Below are 19,120 nucleotides of genomic sequence, written 5' to 3'. Positions count from 1 at the left end.
TGTGGTGGGTCCTCTACAGTTACGGAGAGTAAACTGCATCTGTTATTCCTTTACATGCGATTTCATGAAGTAATAAATAATTAATATCTCCGTCAATTTTGTCCCGTGATTAGACCTATGTAATAACCATATGAACTCTATATGTCATATAAAATATACCTAGAATTATATCAAAGATATCTAGAAACATGTAGGCTCTGTAAACCAAATATAGCCACCCCCAATTATTTACCTTTGTGGCTTTCTAAAGCCAACCTGGCATTGAGATTTTACACAGTTAGTGATCTGCAAGTGGTAGTCTACAAGAAGAACATTAAGGGTAGGAGCACACAGCGGAAAAAAAGCCTCCGAAAAAAACGCACATTAATAATTAATACAGCAGAAACGCAGCTCTTCTGTTGCAGGTTTTCGCCATTGAATTCAATGGGGTGCTTAAACCCGCAACAAAGTGGTTTGTGTTACGACATTTGCAGCGGAATCACAGTGATTCCGCTGCAAAAATCGCAAGTAAGAAAGAAAAAGTTATACTTACGCAGATTTCCCTGCTTCTTCTCCAGTCCGGCCTCCTGGGATGACGTTTCATCCCATGTGGCCGCTGCAGCCAATCACAGGCTGCAGCGGTCACATGACCTGCAACATCATCCTAGGGGGCCGGACTGCAAACAGAGAAGAGTGAGGGGGTAAGTATGAACGTTTTTATTTTATTTTCCGGTGCAGCTTTGTGCAGCGGGAAATTCCGCCGGTAAAAACGCACCACAGTGTGGTACGATTATTCCGACGCCATTCCGTGTGAAATCCGCCCTGAATGTGTGTGTGTTCCCTAAAGGCGTATTGAAGTGTTAGTAAGTGATAGTATATATTTGCTGACTGCCACCTGTTCAGTGTCAGCGGGTCCTGCGTGTCTCTGACTTGCAGGATCCACTTGTTATCGATCACATCTAAGTTATGAGCTTAGATGTGATCGGTTACAGGTGGATCCTGCGTTAACACTGAACCTGTCAGTGCCGCGGACCTGAGGGATACAGATTTCACCGCTAGATACAGCTGTTTTGTACAAAGCAGCTGTATCTCAAAAAGTTGAAATTATTTTCAATAAAAAGTATTTAGAAAGTTGTGCCAAACACACGGATAGATATTTTTGTTGAAAAAACAAAACAACGTTTTCAAGGTGTACATAGCCATAAAGTTAAGTCTTAATCCATACCCAGTTCCTTGGAAACCCATTATTTCTATGTGATTACCTTACGATAAGAGGTGGAATTTAGAGAAAAACAGATCTAAAAAGTGTAAGAAAGTTAAAACCGGAAGCAGAAAAAAGAAAAAGGAGCATTACCCACCTCACAAATCCCTGGCGTTCCAGCGCCGCCGCTCTGTTCCTCCCCGTCGCTTTACTGTTATGGGAGAATTGTGGCTGTCATTGTTATGGGAGCACTGTGACTAATAAAGTGGCGGTCTCCACCGAGGGCCGTGACCCAGGCACAGCGCTGTACTTTTTGAGTGGCTTTGCCTTGTATTGCAGCTCACTGCAACTAAAGCGACTGAGCTGCAATACCAGGCACAGCCCCTACAACAATGAAGGTGATATGCCTGGTAAACAATAAAAGGACTTTGAGGTCAGTGGAGAGCTGCAGCTCCTTAAATCAGCTGATTGGCAGCGGTGCCGGGAGTCACCAATCAATTTTGATGTCCCATCCTAATATTCTAGTCCTGGAAAACTGCCTTGACCACTTCACCACCCTAGATCACTAAGGATATTGGTATTGAGCCTATATCTTACTGATATTAGAATTTCAATTTCTATTTATCTTAGCCACAAGGTGGCAGCGTTGAGTACCTATCTAGATAAGCAATCATGCATTTAATGCATAAGTCTATGTTTTATCCACATGGTGGCAGCATGGAACATGTACAGTACAAAAAAATTATCCAGAGTATTGTAAATGTGTATTTTGCTTATCTGGCTTATCCACAAGGGGGCAGTATGATTTATATAAACGATAGGAATAATGTGCTCTAGATGTTAATGCAAACAATTGGTCAGCCATAAGGTAGCAGAGCGGCTCTCTGTTCCGGCTCATAAAGAGAGGTTCCAAGCGGCGGAACTCTAGCTGCTATGAAACTACAACTCCCATCATACAATGAGAGCCAAAGACTTTATTATTCCAGCCAAAGGCTGTCAGGACATTCTGGGAATTGTAGTTTTACAACAGCTGGCGTGACAGGTTGCTGACCCGTACTCTTTATGATGTCCATATGACCTAATAGGGCATATGACAGGAGTTGTCTTCAAGAGACAACCGCTGTAAATGTTTAAATTCTGTCTGCCGGCAGCCACTAGGGGGAGCTCACATCATACAGATTTCTACAGCTTTAGCCCCTTCCCGACATCCACCGTATATATATGAAGGCCCCCAGGTCTGCCATATCTGTGCCTTTATTATCCAGAGACAGGGCTTAATAGGAGCCTGAAAATCCAATACATTAGTATTGCAGTTTATCGTGCAGGTGATCCAACGATCGCTGGTTCAAATCCCCTAGGTGGACTAATAAAAAAAAAGTTAAATATAGTTAAACAAAGGTGTTTAATAAAAACACTGTTTCCCATTTTCTCCAAAAGCTATGTAAAAAGAACAGTCTGGACCATTACAATATAACATTATTTAACCCGCAAGGTGAACGCAGTAAAAAAAAAAGTGAAAAACCAAAACTCGTCCCTCAAAAAAAAACAAGCCCTCGTACGGCTATATCTACGGAAAATAAAAACATGTCTTTTGGAAGGTGGGGAGGAATAAGCAAAAATAAAAAATTAGCTGCTTCGTGTAGGGTATAATGGGAAAAATAATAAATCTGTAAGCAGCTCCCCCTAGTGGTGGCTTTAGCAAGAAATAACTTTTTTATTTTAAATCTTTAGCTGTTTGGCTGCTTCTCTCAATCTTTACTACATAGGAACATAATAGAGGTATAGGACACTTTCCTTTACACCTTACAGCAGCGGTCTGCAACCTGTGGTTCTACAGATGTCACAAAACTACAACTCAGTCACAGCATACTGGGTGTTGTAGTTTTGCAACAACTCGAGAGCCCTAGGTTGGTGATTAATACCTTACACTTCTGAATTGTTATCCTCACATCTAAGAGCACGGTTCTCATGAATACACAAAAACATCAGAGGAAGTTTACTTTTGGCAAGGCAAAAGTCCAATAAACACAACATATAACAAATAATTGTCTACCTGTTCCCGGAATTAATTTTACGACGGTTGGCAGAGGTTTCCCTTAATATGCCAGTCAGATATGTTAGATGTCACACTGCCGTAGAAGACACACGTGTGACTGATGCCTATAATGCCCCAAAAAAGCTAAAGAATTGTGTATGATCTGACCTACTAAAGGGCCCTCAAACTTTTGGGGGTTACATAGGGCTCTCCCCTCATAGAGCTCTCTTAGGCAGTCCAAGTTGGAAAGTTAACTTAATGCCACCCCACACACCCGCCCAGCATTCCTATAGTCATAATTTATTTACTTTTACATATTTTTCCTTCACCCCTTCCTGCCCTGCACCGTAAATGTAAGGCGCTGGTAACCGGAAGGTAAATCCCACCACCGTACCGATACGGCATTGTGATTGCATAGCTGTTGTGTCGGGGCCATCAGCATCGGGAGGAGGGGGTCTGAGATAGACAATTGCCACCCTATGCCAACAGCCAGGAACGGGGAAAACTCCAATACTGAATGTTTAACCCTTATGATGTTCCAATCACAAGATCTTCTGACAGATTTAAGGGAATCCCTAGCTGTCTGTGCATTAAATTAAAAGAATAATTGTGATTATTTTTCATCAAAACAGTTTTTCTTCAAAAAGTCATTAAATATAAAAAGTCTATATAATATATCTTCCTAATCACTTTGAACTATATATACATTACGACATAAAACAAACATAAAACAACCCATATAGCAAAATAATAAGAGAGTTATGGTTCACAGAATACAGAGGCAAAAAACAAAACTATGTCCTGAAGGGGTTAATGCACTGACATATTGTTAGTTTCTTTGTCAGGTGCCGGGAAGTGACTGAATTTCGGGAATGGCTTCTCGCCTGTGATCAGAGGTGTACCTTGAATCTCCTGGGCCCCAATACAATATCTGTAATAGGGCCCCTACATCATGTGCAATTTATAATACTGATGTCTTTGTACTAGGCAGAGGGCATTTGCGCTCCCTCATGTACCAGCACCCGGGTGTGACTGCCATCCTGCACCCCCTATGGCTCCTGCCCCCCAGGCTGCGCTGTAATATATACGTTCTGTGCTGGTGCATTTTACATGCTGTGACTTGCCAGATGCATTTTTCATAGTCCGCACGCAACATGTGCAAGTCTGATAGAGATCTATGCACACAGATCACATTACACTTGTAGCACATGCACCACACACACACTATACACATGCCACATATGCCACACACTCATAGGAGACATGCCACACATGCACTGCTCACAAATAGGTAACATGCTACGCACGTGCCACTCGCACATAGGACACATGCCACACACACGACTCACACATAGGGCACATGCCACACACAAAACTCACACATAGGACACTTGCCACACACACCACTCACACATAGGGCACATGCCACACACAAAACTCACACATAGGACACATGCCACACACACCACTCACACATCGGACACATGCCACACACACCACTCACACATAGGACACATGCCACACACACACACCACTCATACATAGGGCACATACTATACCGCTCACAAGCTGTACAGTACTGACCGTTGTAGCAGGAACGGCTCCAGGTTTATGTGGGCCCTTGGGTGATAGAGTCACAGTGGGCCGCCTTATGCATCAACTTCTTTCATCCACCCAGAATATCATACACCAAGCAAGTCACCGGAGACGCTTTTGTTTTGTTTTTTACCTTTTTTTTGGTGTGTTTTGATTTTTTTTAGTAAAAAAAGGCGTTAGAAAAAGGGGGGTGTCCACTGTGTCACTCCATCGCCCCCCGGAGTGCAATCGCAGAATAGTCATGGCAGTTTAGGGACCCCCAGGTCTGCCATCTTGGTGCCAGGAGCCGGTTAAAATCACAAAAAAACTGCAATACATAAGTAGCAATCTAGCGTGGGGAACACGGAATAATAGTTAAATATATAGCGGCATCTGCCGAGAGGGCTCCTCCCCAAAAGTCCTGTGTTCATGCACACGTCCGTTTGTTTTTTTTCTTGATGAGGAGGAGCACAAACAGAAACAATACGGACATCAAAGCGCACACTCGGATCCGTTTTATGAGGCCTTATAAAAGGACAACGATGTGTGCATGAGCCCCAAGAGAAGCTGCACAGGACAGTATGGGTATGTTCACACGTCTTAACAAATTACGTCTGAAATTACGGAGCTGTTTTCAGGCGAAAACAGCTCCTGAATTTCAGATGTTTTTGCATGTACTCGTGTTTATCGCGGCGTCCATTACGAACGTAATTGGAGCTGTTTTTCAATGGAGTCAATGAAAAACGGCTCGAAAAACGTCCGAAGAAGTGTCCTGCACTTCTTTCACGCGGGCGTCTTTTTACGCGCCGTCTTTTGACAGCGACGCGTAAAATTACACCTCGTCTGAACAGAACATCATAAAACCCATTGCAAGCAATGGGCAGATGTTTGCAGGCGTAATGGAGCCGTCTTTTCAGGCGTAATTCGAGACGTAAAACGCCCGAATTACGTCTGAAAATAGGTTGTGTGAACATACCTTAAATTCGGTGCTGAGCGCAGCAGTGCCCCCCCCCCCCCCTTCATCCAAATCCAGTATTTGTTTTAGTGTTGTTACACAAGGGCAAACACTTTTAGAAGTAAAGTAAACCAGTAACTTTTCATAACTACTGCCAAAAAAAAACACGGCTGGACTTTCCTGTGTAATGCAACAATGGTCCTACAAGATTTGCATACCTGACATGATGTGTATATAAAGATACGGCGCCTGGTGAACACATGGATACGGCTCTGACACAGAGGAGAAGGTAAGACATCCATTCCTAAAATATCTCGTATAGGGAAGGCAGAATTACAAAGTCCTACAGCGCAGTATTATAGCGGAGTATTATGTGGAGCGTTATAGTCTAGTATTATAGTGGTGTATTATGTGGAATATTATAGTGGTGTATTATGTGTAGTATTATAGCAGTATATTATAGTGGAGTATTATGTAAAGCATTATTTAGAGTATTATGTGGAGTAGTAAAGTGGCGTATTATGTGGAGGATGATGTGGAGTATTATAGAGGAGTATTATGTGGAATATTATAGCGGTATATTATAGTGGAGTATTATGTAAAGTATTATGTAAAGTATTATGTAAAGTAGTATAGTTGTGTATTATGTGGAGTATTATGTGGAATATGATGTGGAGTATTAGAGAGAAGTATAATGTGGAGTATGATGAGGAGTATTACAGTGGAGTATTATGAGGCGTAATATGTAGAGCAGGGGTCTTAAACTCGGCCGGGTAAATGGGCCGCACATAGAAAAAACGTGAAGTTGACGGGCTGCAAATCTTTCAAATTTGATACAATACAAAATTATTGTTAATTAATTCGTTATTTGAACTACTATAACTGTACTTCATTACTATAACACTACATTACTATAACACTACTACATTACTATAATAATACTACATTACTATAATAATACTACATTACTATAACACTACATTACTATAACAATATTACATTACTATAATACTACATTACTATAATAATACTACATTACTATAATAATACTACATTACTATAACAATAGTACATTACTACAATAATACTACATTACTATAATAATACTACATTACTATAACAATACTATATTACTATAATACTACATTACTATAACAATACTACATTACTATAATAATACTACATTACTATAACAATACTACATTACTATAATACTACATTACTATAACAATACTACATTACTATAATACTACATTACTATAATAATACTACATTACTATAACAATACTACATTACTATAATACTACATTACTATAACAATACTATATTACTATAATACTACATTACTATAACAATACTACATTACTATAATAATACTACATTACTATAACACTACTACATTACTATAAGGGCGGGTTCACACATAGCGGAATTTCACTTAAATTCCGCTGCGGACACTCCGCAGCGTTAATCCGCAGCGGAGCCGTTTCTCCATTGACTTTCACTTTAATTTAGCAGTGTTCGTTTACACGATGCGTACAATTCCGCTGCGGAGCATAGGCTGCGGAGCGGAATTTGGTGTCCGCAGCATGCTCTGTCTGTTGCGGAGCAGTGGCGGACTGGTTGCGGACTCATGGCGGAATTTCTCCATTGACTTCAATGGAGAGTCAAAATTCCGCAATGAAGTCCGCAGATCTTATGTGTGCTGCGGAGCGTATTGTTTTTACTACCATGACATTTCTTCATTCTGGCTGGACCTATGTATTTCTAGGTCTACAGCCAGACTGAGGAAGTCAATGGGGCTCCCGTAATGACGGGAGCGTTGCTAGGAGACGTCTGTAAATAGTCACTGTCCAGGGTGCTGAAAGAGTTACGCGATCGGCAGTAACTGTTTCTGCACCCGGGACAGTGACTACCGATCTCAATATACATGTATCTGTAAAAAAAAATATAAGTTCATACTTACCGAGAACTCCCTGCGTCTGTCTACAGTCCGGCCTCCCAGGATGACGTTTCAGTGTAAGTGACGGCTGCAGCCAATCACAGGCCAAGCACAGGCTGCAGCGGTCACATGGACTGGAGCGTCATCCAGGGAGGTCGGGCCGGATGCCGAAAGAGGGACGCGTCACCAAGACAACGGGCGGTAAGTATGAATTTCTTTGACTTTCACTAGGGAAAGTGCTGTCCCTTCTCTCTATCCTGCACTGAATAGGGAGAAGAGAAGCACTTTTCCTGCAGTCCGCAGCGGCCAGTCCGCATCAATTTTCTGCACATTTTGTGCAGATCCGCTGCAGAATCTGCAACGCAGATTCTGTGCGGCATTGATGCGGACAGTTGCGGAGGAATTCCGCCATGTGTGGTCATGCCCTAACACTACTACATTACTATAATACTACATTACTATAATACTACATTACTATAACAATATTACATTACTATAATACTACATTACTATAATAATACTACATTACTATAATACTACATTACTATAACAATAGTACATTACTATAATAATACTACATTACTATAACAATAGTACATTACTATAATAATACTACATTACTATAATAATACTACACTACTATAACACTACATTACTATAACAATACTACATTACTATAATAATACTACATTACTATAACACTACATTACTATAACACTACATTACTATAATACTACATTACTATAATAATACTATATTACTATAATAATACTATATTACTATAACAATATTACATTACTATAATAATACTACATTACTATAACAATAGTACATTACTATAATAATACTACATTACTATAACAATACTACATTACTATAATAATACTACATTACTATAACAATACTACATTACTATAACACTACATTACTATAATGCTACATTACTATAACAATATTACATTACTATAACACTACATTACTATAATACTACATTACTATAATACTACATTACTATAACAATATTACATTACTATAATAATACTACATTACTATAATGCTACATTACTATAATAAGAATACTACATTACTAGAATACTACATTACTATAAGAATACTACATTACTGTAATCTTACATTACTATACTACTACATTACTATAACAATACTACATTACTATAATACAACTACATTACTATAATAATACTACATTACTATACTACAATAATACTACAATACTACATTACTATAATACTACACTACTATAACAATACTACATTACTATAATAATACTACATTACTATACTACAATAATACTACAATACTACATTACTATAATACTACACTACTATAACAATACTACATTACTATAATAATACTACATTACTATAATACTAAATTTCTATAACAATACTACATTACTATAATAATACTACATTACTATAATATTACTATAATACTACTACAATAATACTACATTACTATAACAATATTACATTACTATAATAATACTACATTACTATAACAATACTACATTACTATAACACTACATTACTATAATGCTACATTACTATAACAATATTACATTACTATAACACTACATTACTATAATACTACATTACTATAATACTACATTACTATAACAATATTACATTACTATAATAATACTACATTACTATAATGCTACATTACTATAATAAGAATACTACATTACTAGAATACTACATTACTATAAGAATACTACATTACTGTAATCTTACATTACTATACTACTACATTACTATAACAATACTACATTACTATAATACTACTACATTACTATAATAATACTACATTACTATACTACAATAATACTACAATACTACATTACTATAATACTACACTACTATAACAATACTACATTACTATAATAATACTACATTACTATACTACAATAATACTACAATACTACATTACTATAATACTACACTACTATAACAATACTACATTACTATAATAATACTACATTACTATAATACTAAATTTCTATAACAATACTACATTACTATAATAATACTACATTACTATAATATTACTATAATACTACTACAATAATACTACATTACTATAACAATATTACATTACTATAATAATACTACATTACTATAATACTACATTACTATAACAATATGACATTACTATAATAATACTACATTACTATAACAATATTACATTACTATAATAATACTACATTACTATAATGCTACATTACTATAACAATATGACATTACTATAATAATACTACATTACTATAATAATACTACATTACTATAACAATACTACATTACTATAACAATACTACATTACTACAATAATACTACATTACTATAACAATAATACTACATTACTATAATACTACACTACTATAACAATACTACATTACTATAATAATACTACATTACTATAATACTAAATTACTATAAAAATACTACATTACTATAACAATATTACATTGCTATAATAATACTACAGTACTATAATAATACTACATTACTAAAATACTACATTACTATAACAATACTATATTACTATAATAATGCCGCTAGGTTTAAATCTACCGGAAATTTGCGAATTCACTCCACGTGCTTATTTTAACAATCCAGTTTTTGAGTTTATGTGTCGCTAAATGCAATCTGGCTGCTTAGTTGGCAGCATTTGGCAGACACAAGAATGTGAAGATTGGGCAGCCCCTTCTTAGATAGTGCCACAGTGCCCTCTGTAGATAATGCCACAGTGCCTTTTGTTAGAGAGTGCCACACAGCCCCCTGTAGATAATGCCACACTGCCCTCTGTAGATAATGCCACACTGCCCTCTGTAGATACTGTGCAGTGCCCTCTGTAGATACTGCCACCGTGCCCTCTGTAGATAATGCCACAGTGCCCTCTGTAGCTACTGCCCTCTGCAGATAATGCCGCACTGCCCTTTGTAGATATTGCCACAGTGCTCTCTGTAGATACTGCCACAATGCCCTCTGTAGATACTGCCACACAGCCCTTTGTAGATAATGCCACAGTGCCCTCTGTAGATAGTGCCACACCCCCTTGAACATAGCGCCACCCACCTTGTAGATATCGCTACCCGCCTCCCCCCGAAGATAGAGCCAGAGCATAGGTCGGGGATTCCGCTCCTAGGGGGAACCCCTGTTGTCACTGTCCATATATGGTCAGTGACGTCAGGGGCTACTCCTAGTGCAGAATCCCGTGCAAGAGCGTCGGCAATGAGCATTCCGCTTCGGGAGCAGCCACTGACCTCACTGTCCATATATGGACAGTGACCTCAAGGGCTTCCCGGGCACAGCGCTTAAAGTAGCGCTGTGCCTGGGGAGTCCTTGGCATTGGGTTTAACTGTATCTGCATCCTAAGGACGCAGATACAGTTGACAGCGGGACATACCCCCTGCCACCCGGGACACCGCCCGGAATCCGGGATTGTCCTGCTGAATCTGGGACGGTTGGGAGGTATCCCTCCTTCAGCCTGCTCTCTCCTCTCCCAAGAGAGCTATGGTGCCCCGCGGGCCGCAGATGACAGCTTCAGGGGTCGATCTTATCGTTTTTGCAGGACAAAATGTTATAGCTGTCTGCAGCACATCTCCCTGTGTAAACAGGGAGATGTGCTGCTGACATGATGTAAATATATAAGGATGAGCGATCGTAGTAAGAATCACTCATCACCGTACATAACCAATCATTGCTCCTGTCTCGTTGATCGGTGCTCATTTACACGGCCTGTATCGGGCGGTGTAATAGGCCCCTTAGTGTAACCTGAAATGCATCAGCTATATCTTCTGTCCGTCTGTCTGTCTGTGAGCAGGTTTTATGTCTGTACATTTTGGGAATAAAGAAGGAGAACTTTTATCACATGAGTAGGTGAATATTCCTCTTTTTTATTATGTAGAATATTATGTATGTAGAGTATTATGTAGAGTAGTATGTGGAGTATGATGTGGAGTATTACAGCAGAGTGTTAGAGTGGAGTGTTAGGGTATGTGCACACACACTAATTACGTCCGTAATTGACGGACGTATTTCGGCCGCAAGTACCGGACCGAACACACTGCAGGGAGCCGGGCTCCTAGCATCATACTTATGTACGATGCTAGGAGTCCCTGCCTCGCTGCAGGACAACTGTCCCGTACTGTAATCATGTTTTCAGTACGGGACAGTTGTCCTGCAGCGAGGCAGGGACTCCTAGCGTCGTACATAAGTATGATGCTAGGAGCCCGGCTCCCTGCACTGTGTTCGGTCCGGGACTTGCGGCCGAAATACGTCCATCAATTACGGACGTAATTAGTGTGTGTGCACATACCCTTATGTGGAGGATTCGTTTGGAGGATTACGTAGAGTATGATGTAATTCCTGCAGTTTTTATTTTATTTTGTGCTTTATGATGTGGAGTATGATCTGAAGTATTATGGAGAGTGTTAAGTAGTGTTATGTGGAGTGCTATTTGAGGTATTACAGTGGAGTTTGATGTGGAGTATTATAGTGGAGTATTATGTGCAGTGTTATTTGGAATATTATGTGGAGTATTATGTGGAGCATAATATTGGGGGATTATGTGGAGTATGATGTCATTCCTACAGTTTTTAATTTCGATTATTTTTTTATTTCCTTTTGAAAGATTTTGAAATATTGTAAAATATTGAACTTCTTTAATAGCATCATTTATAAAGGTCATGTTTGGATTGAAGACAAGGTAATTTCTCATATTTTTGTAACATTTTAAATCAGAATGATCATTTTTATTTGTTTTTAAAGATAGGTATTTTCACTTGTGGTAGATTAGACACTTAAAGGGAATGTATCATCAGAAAATTACCTATTGTGTACTGTGGCCGCTGACCTTAACATTTCCTGTTATTTGGGGATCAGTTCTCAGAAGTCATCTCATTATCACCACAGACAGGATTACACTGACTGGTAACACCTATATATAGATAACACAAGATCCACCATTTATAATAGACTGACCCTTCCTGTTCTGTAGAGATCACTTCTCAGCAGTAACATCATTATCACCACAGCCAGGATTACACTGACAGGTAACACCTATATATTGATAACACAGGATCCACAATTAATAATAGACTGACCATTCCTGTTCTGTAGAGATCACTTCTCAGCATCATCTCATTATCATCACAGGCAGGATTACAATGACAGGCAACACCTCTATATAGATAACACAGAATCCACCATTCATAATAGACTGACCCTTCCTGTTCAGTAGAGATCAATTCTCAGCAGTCATCTCATTATCATCAGAGGCAGGATTACACTGACAGGTAACACCTACAGTGAAGGAAATAAGTATTTGATCCCTTGCTGATCTTGTAAGTTTGCCCGCTGTCAAAGTCTTGAACAGTCTAGAATTTTTAGGCTAGGTTAATTTTAGCAGTGAGAGATAGATTATATTTAGAAAAAAAACAAACAGAAAATCACATTGTCAAAATTATATATAATATACATAATCATGTACAGAAAATAGAATAAAAAATTCTACAAACTAAACTAAAAAGCATATTGGGAAAAAAAAGAATATGTGTGAGTATCTCGTTTTAATTAGTAAAATCAAATATAGGTGGTGCATTCCCTCTACGGATGTGGCCTAGTCATTGGTACTTGAATAAGTTATATAAAGTACTTAAATATTTTTAAAACAAAAACATTAATTTAAACTTTTTTTCTACAGAAAAATGAAAAATGTTTCCATACTGCTTGTCCTTTTCTCCGGATGTTTTGCGCTGGAAGGTAAATAAATGTGTCATAGAAATCAATTATCATGTTATACTGTAACATAAATATTATATATGCTGCAGATATTCATAGGTCACTAGTTCTGTATTGCGTAACCCATAAAGTGCTTGGAAAGATAGAGCAACATTGACACACCGACCACAGCCGAGCCCCGTCCGTACAGTCATGGTGATCTTGACACTATATATCGATATACCATAACATTAAAACGGCTGACAGGTGAAGTGAATAATGATAATCCCATTACGATGGAGCCTGACAAGGGGTGGGATACCTAATCGACAAGTGAATAGTCAATTATTGAAGTTGATGTGTTGGAAGCCGGAAAATTTGGCAAGCGTAAGGACCGGAGCGACTTTGAAAAGGGTCCAATTTTGATGGCTAGTAGACTGTGTCAGAGCATGTCCAAGACAGAAGGTCTTGTGGGGTGTTCCCGGTATGCAGTGGTTAGTACCGACCAAGAGAGGTCCAAGGAAGGACAACCGGTGAGCCGGTGACTTGATCATGAGCCCCCAAGGTTCATTAATACCCATGGGGAGTGAAGGCTAGCCCATTTTGTCCCATACCATAAGTACTGTAGCACAAGTTGCTGAAAACACAGTACAGTAGGAGAAACTACGCAGAACACTGCTACATTGCTCAGGAGACGCTTCTCTATATTTAACTTTTATTCAGCCTCTTACCAGGTCTCAAACTCAGGACTTTCTGTATGGGAGACAGAACCACTAAGGGTATGTTCACACACACTATTTACGGACGTAATTCGGGCATTTTACGCCTCGAATTACGTCCGAAAATGCGCCTCAATAGCGTTGGCAAACATCTGCCCATTGAAACAATGGGCTTACGTTTGTCTGTTCACACGAGGCGTATATTTACGCGTCACTGTCAAAAGACGGCGCGTAAATAGACGCCCGCACCAAAGAAGTGTCCTGTCACTTCTTGGGACGTAATTGGAGGCGTTATTCATTGACTCCAATGAAAAGCAGCGCCAATTATGTCCATAAGGGACGCGGCGTTCAAGCGCCTGCACATGCCGTTACGGCTGAAATGACGGGGCTGTTTTCTCCTGGAAACAGCCCCGTAATTTCGGCCGTTACGGACGCTGCCGTGTGAACATACCCTAACAGTAAACCACAGGCTGCACAGCTGTCTATGAGAGGATTTTCTCTGCCTCAATATTGTTCTTCACAGTCACAATGTACTGGTATATACAGATATATCTCTATATATCAGTACATTTCAGGTGGGAAAAAAAGAAAAGGTTAAAAGTAAAAGTAAAAAAAAATTCCATAAAGTTACAGCGCAAAAACAATTATAAAAAAATAAATACACTTTATGAAGTAAACACCACAAAAAGTAAATAACAAGAACATATTTGATATCCGCAAAACCGTAACAACCTGTACAATATAGTGAATGCACTAATTATAGCGATCAGTAAGTGGCCTAAATAAAAAAGGCGCAAATGCTTTTTTTTTCTGCATTTAACCCACCATAAAGGTACTCTGGTGGGCCAGACCAACCCTGGGGTGTAAATTCTTACAGTCAACACTTTGAGTTCAACCTCAACCCCTAGCAAACCACTCCACCAGAGCTATGTAACAGGGGCAGTGGTGGCATCATTCATTGCTGGTGGGTAGGGCAGTTCTTCTCCCGACTTCGAAGATTCCAAAGAGGATTTCCACCCAAAATGTCAAAATGCCCATTCTATGAAAAATAGACACATTTAACGTGTTTCCATTACAAAATACTAGAATGAAAGCCAATTCCCTTGCACAAATGTACTCGTCCTTGATGATCCACTGGATCATCTTCTGTCCGATCCCCATTTTGGCTTCTGATGTCCTGCTACATACTAGTGATTAGTGTCTCGATTTTCAGTCTTGACATGAGACCCAGTAGAATGGAGTCTAGTCACTGGTCATCTAGTAGTTCATTGTCCAGCAACAGTTATCATAATTGTTATTAAGGGTCAAGTCGCTGGTGACTCAGTGGTACAATCCAGACTTCCTGGTGACCCAGTGTTCAATACGTGCTGCCCATTTCATGGTCCTCTACCTCTTGAGAACTGGTGATTTAATGTCCTCTCAAGTTCCAAAGTAGTTTCAGCGTCCTGTCCCTGGTGTCCCATTCACTCACCCTGATGAACAAGTTCAACAAGTTCTATGTCATGTACTTGGTGACCATGTTCACATTCCAGGTAACCCAATATTTAGTACTCTGGTGACCAATGGACTTACTGTTCAAACTCTAGTTGTCCTGTTAATTGGTTTTCACTTCTAGTTTTCCAGTGTTTTGTGTCCTTCCCAGATTCAATGGTGGCCCAGAGGTACTGTTGCCCTACTGTTGATCTTCTGATTGAATAAAACCCATGAGGATCCAGTGTTTTAATAAATAACCTTATCATTTGTGGTCAACTGTTTTTTTTAATGTAAAATACTTTGTGGTCCAGAAGTTTATAATATCCATGGTGGTCTAGTGGTTAAATGACTAGTACCCTTGTGGGCTAGTGGCTTGAAGTATAAAATCAATGCCAGTATAGGTTTTCTAGAACTATCTGGATGTAATTATTATACCTGATGATGATTATTGATTATTTACTTCTATTATGACAACTTTTTTTTCTATCTTTTGGTCTAGGGAAAAACATCATCGTTTTTCCTAAGCAAACAGCCACTGACCACGTGATTCTGAAGCCGACAGTGACTCAACCTTTAAAACAGCTTACCGTATGTCTGCGCTCCTATACTGACCTCAGCCGAGAATATTCTCTATTTTCCATAGCCACACCCGGTTCAAAAAAGGACAACGCCTTCCTTATCTTTCCAACACCTCCAAACTCATGCTGGGTTTACATAAATCAAGAAGAAATTAAGTTCAAGGTGGATCCTGAGGTTCTAGACTGGAAACACACTTGTGTTGCTTGGGACTCTGAGACAGGACTTCTCCAGCTATGGATAAATGGCAAGCGTTACCCTAGAAGAATTACTGCAACCAGATCTCCCATAGGACCTCAGATGAGTGTCATCCTTGGGCAGGATCAGGACTCTTTTGGTGGTGGGTTTGATGCAGGTCAATCACTCGTAGGTGAAATATCTGATGTCAATATGTGGGACTATGTCCTGTCCTCAGAAACTATGAAAACCTTCTCTTATGGTTATTTTTCTCTAACTGGAAATATCTTTAGCTGGATAAATGGAAGTAAAGAGAGCAAAGGGGGCACAGTCGTCTTGGAAGATGACTTCAATTCTACCTAATTAATTGAAGGCACTGAAAACCTATCATCATTGTATGGAAAATGCTAATTGCTATATCTGAAGTATTTGCATTCATTACTAGATATATATAGTGGACACTCCATCTGTGATTAATTTACATGTGAGTTCACAAATTAATAAATAATTATCTATTCTGTGGAAGAACCACTGTCATTTTTCACCTAAAGTATCTAGAAACCTCTAGGCGTCATACACAAAATCCAGTCATCACCAATTCTCTACCTGTGGCTTTTCAAGAAGGTTGAAGTGTGGCTTTACAAAGTTAGGGTTTAAAACAGAAAAGGGTATGCAGGTGGTGGTCTACTAGAAGACCTCTAAAGGGGTATTCCAGTGGTAGAAATGTTAGCAACCTTCTTGAAAAGCCACACTGATTTCCAAGGCAGAGAATCACAAGAACAAAGGGTACAAGGCCCTTTCGGCATTTTTTGTGAACTGTCCTACTTCTCTCTAGACCCCGGTGCAGGGGATAAAGCTGAAGGCGTTATAACATATATGTACCCCAATATGGTGCACTTAGAAACTACAACTTGTCCTGCCAGTGACAAGAACCAATATTGCAAAAAAAAAAAAAAAAAATTTCCTAAATGCCGATACGAAAAATCTAAAAAGTTTGTGTGGTCCTAAAGGCCAATAATCGCCTGGACCCTAAGGGGTTAAAGTATATTTATGTTAATTGTTAAATACTTCGAAGAAATACCTCATAGATTAGATTTCCTATGTTTCGAAAGTCTGAGATCAATTACCATCTGGACAACCCCTGCACTTAAGCCCTCGTAGCGCATGAGGTCATCATAGATGAGGGTCCCCCTTGGGATCCTTCTATATGAGCCAGAGTGGAGAGCCACTGCAAAGAGTGGCTCCTGCTCTGGCGGACCCGATGTTACCATGTATTACACGGTTAGGATGGTGCAGGGGTTATTGTCGGACTCGGGCAGGAAAGTGGACCTTTAAAATCTTTTTGTATTTGATAAAAAGATCCAGAATTATTATAAAGGTCGGAGCTCGGTTTTTCGATAAAGACCTCCAAATCCCCTGGTTCCTTTCACACTTTTATAGTGTAATATGCTGTGCAGGGTCCATCCAAAAAGGGTGTTATCGTTTAGGTGTCTATATGTTATCACCCATATTGACTTATCTAAAAAGTATTTTTACGTAAAGAAAGTATAAATTTGTGGGTGCTACAATGAACATTTGGACACATGTATACAGTACATCAAGCTTTATTCTTACTTCTATCCATGTCACATGCAAACAATAAAATCAATAAAAAAACAATATAACTATGCTTAAAGGGAACCTGTCACCAATATTTCACCTATTGAACTCTACTCACCCCTCGCTGGTCGCTGCTGTCAAAAGTTAATTGCCGTTATCCACTTTCCTAAACTCCTCCTCCGACCGTAAATAATGGTCTGCAAACATTTTGCTAATAATCCAGCAGTCCCGTTCATTCCTTTTCTTATGCCCGCCCAGCACTGAAAACTGGCCCGTCCTGAATGCCAAAATCTCATCTGTCATGGATGGTCCGATACCCTTCCCTGCTTCGTCCCGGCCTCAAATCTAGTGTGCATGCGCCACTATGGTGTTCCGTTGTGCGCACGCACCAGAACAGGACATCAATGTGTAAATGCGGGATTTCGTGTGTGCTGGGGAGAGGCGAGGAGCTGTGAATCAAAAGTAAGGAGGCGGGGTTAACTCGGAAAGGCTTGAGGAATGAAGATACGACTCTTTTCAAACGAAGATATGACTCTTTTATGCTCATTAAAAAGTATATGGATTAGAGAGAGAATAACTGAAATGCTAAAAACTAGAGAAATAAAAATCAAACACAAAAACAGAGACACCTAGATGTCACAAAATATTATAAAGTGATTACAATTTTAAAAATTTAGGTAAATATTAAAAAATTATTTACTTTTTTTCTCACTATTTGATTTTCTGTTAGTATATTAATCCCTGGTTAATTTTTTACGTACGCTAGGTTAGTGATGAATGGAACCCGCTTCAGGGGAAATGTATTACATGGTGGACATTCAGATGAGTGACCGTCCATGTATTACATAGATGGCTTGAGTCCACTGGAATGGGAGCTGCTCTTATAGAGCTACTCTCTGCTCTGGCTCCAGTTTGTAGCTTGCCAATTGGACTAGGGTTAGTCACTGGAGGAATTGTACTTCAAGGTTTTGAGCGACTTGGGGCTAATAGGTTCCTCAGAGTGGGAAAAGATGGTTTAGGGAGCGGATTTTGGTACTGCAATCCACCCTTGGTCTCCCTCTTCTGTACCCGCTCCAGTTCAGCTATGACCTTATATACAAGTGCCCAAAATTGTACACCATATTCTATGTGTGGTCTGACCAGGG

General features: G+C 39.2%; 1 protein-coding gene across 2 annotated transcripts; it reads left to right on the top strand.

Moving 5' to 3' along the window:
• The first annotated feature begins 5,931 nt into the window (after positions 1-5,931).
• Positions 5,932-16,896, top strand: LOC142665249 (jeltraxin-like). Of its 2 annotated transcripts, XM_075844881.1 has the most exons (4): positions 5,937-6,034; positions 12,344-12,418; positions 13,415-13,473; positions 16,123-16,896. In XM_075844881.1, exons 2-4 carry the CDS (start codon positions 12,399-12,401, stop codon positions 16,737-16,739), a joined length of 696 nt encoding a protein of 231 aa, XP_075700996.1. In that variant the 5' UTR covers positions 5,937-6,034; positions 12,344-12,398; the 3' UTR covers positions 16,740-16,896. The 2 variants fall into 2 exon arrangements, with proteins under 2 accessions (XP_075700995.1, XP_075700996.1); XM_075844880.1 differs by lacking the exon at positions 12,344-12,418 and having other exon boundaries at positions 5,932-6,034.
• The last annotated feature ends 2,224 nt before the right edge of the window (positions 16,897-19,120 follow it).

The sequence above is a fragment of the Rhinoderma darwinii genome, chromosome 12 (assembly GCF_050947455.1).
Source record: "Rhinoderma darwinii isolate aRhiDar2 chromosome 12, aRhiDar2.hap1, whole genome shotgun sequence".
NCBI classification, from domain to species: domain Eukaryota; kingdom Metazoa; phylum Chordata; class Amphibia; order Anura; family Rhinodermatidae; genus Rhinoderma; species Rhinoderma darwinii.
This window is presented reverse-complemented; position numbering and strand designations above follow the sequence as displayed.

What these genes read in the sequence shown, in the direction of transcription:
- LOC142665249 (XM_075844880.1), top strand. Translation starts at nt 6,006, where the DNA reads ATGGATACGGCTCTGACACAGAGGAGAAG. An exon ending in GCTCTGACACAGAGGAGAAG is followed by an intron (nt 6,035 to 13,414) that starts GTAAGACATCCA and finishes TTTTTTCTACAG; the next exon opens with AAAAATGAAAAATGTTTCCA. An exon ending in CGGATGTTTTGCGCTGGAAG is followed by an intron (nt 13,474 to 16,122) that starts GTAAATAAATGT and finishes CTTTTGGTCTAG; the next exon opens with GGAAAAACATCATCGTTTTT.